General features: G+C 33.2%; 1 protein-coding gene across 1 annotated transcript in view; it reads left to right on the forward strand.

The window, feature by feature from the left end:
• The window catches only part of LOC107713850 (mannosyl-oligosaccharide 1,2-alpha-mannosidase IA-like), a 128,004-nt gene extending 125,706 nt beyond the window's left edge, over positions 1 to 2,298 (forward strand). The window contains exon 12 of the mRNA XM_016519492.1: positions 1,918 to 2,298. Within this exon, the coding sequence (XP_016374978.1) occupies positions 1,918 to 2,068 (151 nt within the window). The 3' untranslated portion in view covers positions 2,069 to 2,298. The remainder of the gene's footprint in view (positions 1 to 1,917) is intronic.
• The last annotated feature ends 2,963 nt before the right edge of the window (positions 2,299 to 5,261 follow it).

A 5,261-nucleotide genomic window follows, 5' to 3' on the forward strand; every position in this document is an offset into this window, starting at 1 on the left:
GAGAAATGCTTAATAAATGCATTACACTGTAACTAAACCCATTAGATTTTAGCCGACTAAATTTACTGTAGATTTAGTCGACTAAAATCTTATGATATTTAGTCGACTAAAACTAGACTAAAACTAAAAACAATTCAACTGACTAAAATATAACTAAAACTAAATGGCATTTTAGTCAAAAGACTATGACTAAAACTGAATCAAAATTTGCTGTCAAAATTAACACTGTTCAGTATAACCCTCAAGTTCCTGCTCCTACACTGTCCTCAATTAGTTTCATAGATTTAAGAATTAATAACAGTAACGTTCTGCACTAGATGTGGACAAATGCAAATAATGCAGAACTTCAGTAGGAACCATCAGGATGATCAAAGCAAGATAAAATAAATAGATCATTTTTTGACTTTAATGGTGTTTTTAATTTTGGGTCCAAAAAGCACAAAAACCTCACAACATATGACTTTTGCGCTGCATTTCATGTCTTCTGAACTATTGACTTCATTTAACCCTATCAAGCCTACTGTATCATATTTGATGCACAAATTTCTAAGGCTTTTAAATGATCAGAACCTTGCTGTTAAACCTGTCATCTACTTCATGCCTTCTGTTGTCCGATTGATAGTTTAGACTTTTTTTATCTAAATATCTTTTAGTATAATTGTACAAACGTCCAGCTGCAGCTGGTGCTTCACGTGTCTTTTTGCCGTCAAATCTTGACTGATTTTTCTCAAGTAAACGTGAGAATAACTGTAGTAATATTTCCAGATGGACACTTACTGGACTGAAGCAGCTCGGCTTTACTTGATTCTCCATCAATCATGTTTTAGAGTCTCAAATCTGATCATCAGGATCTTTTGAGGAGCGTTTGTTTCCAGAAGCTTTACTTTCACTGTTCCTCAGCGGAGGAATGATCTTCACAAGCCTCCAGAACATCTCACATCTTCTGAGGAGCCTTTATTTCTTCAGCTCTCAATCACTGCATTATATGCTTGGATCATTTCAATCTCATCTTACTTATTGGAGATATAGAGTGACGACAGATAATTGTATGTCAGTACCTGCTGTACTGTTATAAAGATCTCATTGATTTACATTACAAGCATCACAATTTCATCTTACTTTTTGTGAATATGAATATCAACATCTGCACCAAATTGCATGTTTTTGCTGAGTTTGGGCCTCTAAATTCAGTGTTATTTTAGTATCATTGAGAAACTATTAGTTTTATAATTTTTTATTTTTATATTTTGCATTTTTGTTTTAATTTTAGTTAAAGTTTTAGTCATTTTGTTGTTCGAGTTTGTAATTTTAAGTAGTTTTTTTTATAAATATCTATATTTTTTTATAAATTTTTATTTCAGTTTTAGTTTATCTATCAAGTTTTTAAATTAAAATGACCAATATTGCCCTTGCAACTAGATTTAAAAGTTTTTTCTATTTTATTTTAGTTAATGTTTATTTCAATTGAGTTTTTATATTTTAATTTTAGCTTCCATTGTAGTTACTTATAATAAGTTACTGCTGTTTTTTCCTCCATCTTCTCACTATATCATACTATATGAGCCATAAAATCCTGACGTATAAATATCGTACTCAACAAAAAATGCACTTGCAAATATATATTTGTCTGACTATTATTTTGTCAAAATAAAGTTTAACCTTGACATGAAATAACAGCCACTGTATGTTTTTTAATGGAACCGTTTATTGACAAAATGGTGCTTTTATGGTGCTTTTTATGTATTTTTTGGAGCTTGACAGCATCTGTTCACGTTCACTTCAGTTGTACAGAAAAGTACTTTTGTGATGTTGGAAGCATACGAAAGCAGACTTGCATTGCCTTGATGTTAGTGTTAATGCTGTGATTTGATGGTGATATCTTGACACATTGTTAACCCCGTCTGTATGTGATCACAGATACCTGTACCTGCTGTTCTCGGACGATGATCTCCTGCCGCTGGAGGACTGGGTGTTTAACACGGAGGCTCATCCGCTGCCCGTTATACGCAAGAGATGCCTGCAGGAGCACAGCGCCACACAAGACCATGGACAGACCAACCTGGAGTAGTATTTACCATTACACACACACACACACACACACACACACACACACGGATTCAACCTCACGGGTCCTGACATGGATTCTCAGCTCCTTTCCTGTAAAGGATCTCTTCATACATATATATATATATATATATATATAAATATACGCTGTGATTGTATATCTCTGAGCCGAGGCTTCCCACTCTCCTCGGCGGGCGGAAGCCGGCGCAATTTTCTGTGGAAAATCAGTGAAACGTGACTTTCGATAGCTGGCCAATCACAGCACACCTCGCTTTTTTAGACCGATGAGCTTTGTAAAAATCGACGCGTTTCAAAAAGGCGGGGCATAGAGGAGAAACAATAATGTACAGTATGTGGAAAATAATGTGTTTTTTTTACTTTAAACCGCATAAACACATTTCATTACACCAAATACACAAAATAATGTTCTTTTTAGCAGCATCATATGACCCCTTTAATGAATCGCTTCAGAACCCTAAAGCAAAGATGCATTTGCATCATCCTTCAGAAATCCTAACGATTGTGAATTATTTGAATGCGCTTTTTAATTTGTCCTTTAAGTTTCATTAGCTTCATGATGATTCTTCAGTATCAAAAGCAACATTTAAATTGCATTCATTTCTGTAACTCACCTCAAACCGTTTCGATGAATCGATTCAAAAACAAAAAAGCAAAACAAAAAGCATTTTTTTCAAGATTATGAATTACACAATTATTAGAAAGCACTTTTTTAATTTGTCCATTAAGTTTCCTAAAGATTGAGTTGTTAAAATCGTTTCACGATTCTTCTTCAGTGTCAAAAACAGCATTTAAGTTTGAATTTCTTTAAACTGTCCATTTCAGTGAATGGATTCATAACTCTAAAGCAAAGATTAGCATCATCACTCAACAATGCTGACGATTGTGAATCACATCATTATTTGAATGTGCTTTTTAAATTTGCTCATTAAGTTTCATCATCCATCAGACTAGTTTCATAATGATTCTTCAGTATCGAAAACATGAATCGCTTCAAACCGTTCATTTCAATGAATGGATTCAAGACTCTAAAAAGCAAAGATGCATTTGTGTCATCAATCAAAAATGCTAAAAATTAATGTGCTTTTTTCATTTGTTCATTAGGTTTCCTAAAGATTGCATCATCAGACAGGTTTCATGATTGCTCTGCAGTGTAAACTAAACTAGCATGTGAGTGTGATTCATTTCCATGTCAAAACTCTAAAGATGTATTTGAATCATCATTCAGAAATGCTGGAGATTGTGAATCGCATGATTATTTTAATGCACTTTTTGAATTCGTTCATTATGCTTCCGAAGAAATGTCGTCAGACTAGTTTCATGATTCTTCTACAGCATTTAAGTTTAAGTAACCTCCATGAATCAGAACTCTAAAACAGATTTGCATTATCTCGCAAAAATGCTGGAGATCATGAATCATGCAATTATTTTAATTTGTTCGTTAAGTATTGCATCATCCAAACTAGTTTCATGATTCTTCTCCAGCATCAAAAGCAGCATTTAAGTTTGATTCATTTCTGTGAATCAGTTCAGATGAATCGAAACTCTGAAACAAAGATGCATTTGCATCTTCGCTCAAAAATGTTCTCAAAGTCTCCATTTTTATATTGTTTTAATAGAAATATCTGTAGGTAAATATTGCTGTTTATGACCATGTACTGTTATAGTGGTGCGTATAAATGAAAACCATTCAGCTGTGAATAACACATTGTACCGTGATTAAATTAACTCTTCAGATTTCCGCCCAAAATCAGCACAGAAAATGTGAAATTGCCTGCTTTTTTAGCACTATCGCCCAGCCCTGATCGTCTTAAAGCATCGATGGTGAATGTGAATGTTTTTTCCGGGGGTTTTGTCCCCGAAGCAACAGCGTCAGACAGTACTGGTGGAATGAATGTGAGTGATTCATGTCATTAATTGTTCCTATTTTCTCTCTCTTTCTCTTTTCTGATTTTTATGGACGTTTGTGAAAGACTCGCTCTTTTCGTTTTCCTCAGGTGTTTCTGTACAAGTTTGGATTCCAGTTATTTGCACTATTCATTACGGTAGTGCCGATCATTGTTCATTTGAACGTCTTCTGTCTCTCATTGTTGAATATTTTCAAATACTGGTAAACGATCTGTGCGATTTATACATTTAAAACGAGTGCACAAATGCTCCACGTGTCTTTCTTTGTATTCTGCATTTTCACAAGCTCACATTAGCTTTGAAAACATGGTATTAATATTTGACCTGCATTAAGTGCCACTTACATCCTCAAAATACTGCACATGATTCATAGGTTTTGCTATGAATATTCTGCACTTTGGTGACCCATTAGATTTTATAAAGCATTACTGCCACAAATCTCAGATAAACAATCTATTACACTCTAAAAAACGCTGGGTTAAATATAACCCAGCTATTGGGGAAAGACTCGTTCTTTTCGTTTTTCTCAGGTGTTTCTGTACAAGTTTTGATTACAGTTATTTGCACTATTCATTACGGTAGTGCTGATCATTGTTAATTTGAACGTCTTCTGTCTCTCATTGTTGAATATTTTCAAATACTGGTAAACGATCTGTGCGATTTATACATTTAAAACGAGTGCACAAATGCTCCACGTGTCTTTCTTTGTATTCTGCATTTTCACAAGCTCACATTAGCTTTGAAAACATGGTATTAATATTTGACCTGCATTAAGTGCCACTTACATCCTCAAAATACTGCACATGATTCATAGGTTTGGTATGAATAATCTGCACTTTGGTATCATTTTAGTTTTTATAAAGCATTAGAGCCACAAATCTCAGATAAACACTCATAACTATTAGTTACCGGTGATATTTTAGTACCATTGAGATACTATTATATATTTCATTTTATTTCAAGTTCTTTTCTATTTGTACATGTTTTTGTTCAATATTTTAAGTAATTTAGTTGCTTTTGCCGTTTTATTAGTTTTTCATATATATATATATATATTTATTTTTTATTTTATTTATTTTTTTGTCAAAAATCATTGTATGTAATGGGAAAACTCGTTAATGGCCATTTTACACACGTTTTGCATAAATAAAAATGGTCTTTAAAAATAGCTTTCATAACATAGTTGAAAATCATCTTTATATAAAATTTGGTAAAAAAAAAAGAAAATTGATTTGTGATTAAAACAAAAATCCCACTGTTTTTGCCTTTTC

This window comes from Sinocyclocheilus rhinocerous, unplaced genomic scaffold (genome assembly GCF_001515625.1).
Source record: "Sinocyclocheilus rhinocerous isolate Xijiao unplaced genomic scaffold, SAMN03320098_v1.1 scaffold389, whole genome shotgun sequence".
NCBI classification, from domain to species: Eukaryota; Metazoa; Chordata; class Actinopteri; order Cypriniformes; family Cyprinidae; genus Sinocyclocheilus; species Sinocyclocheilus rhinocerous.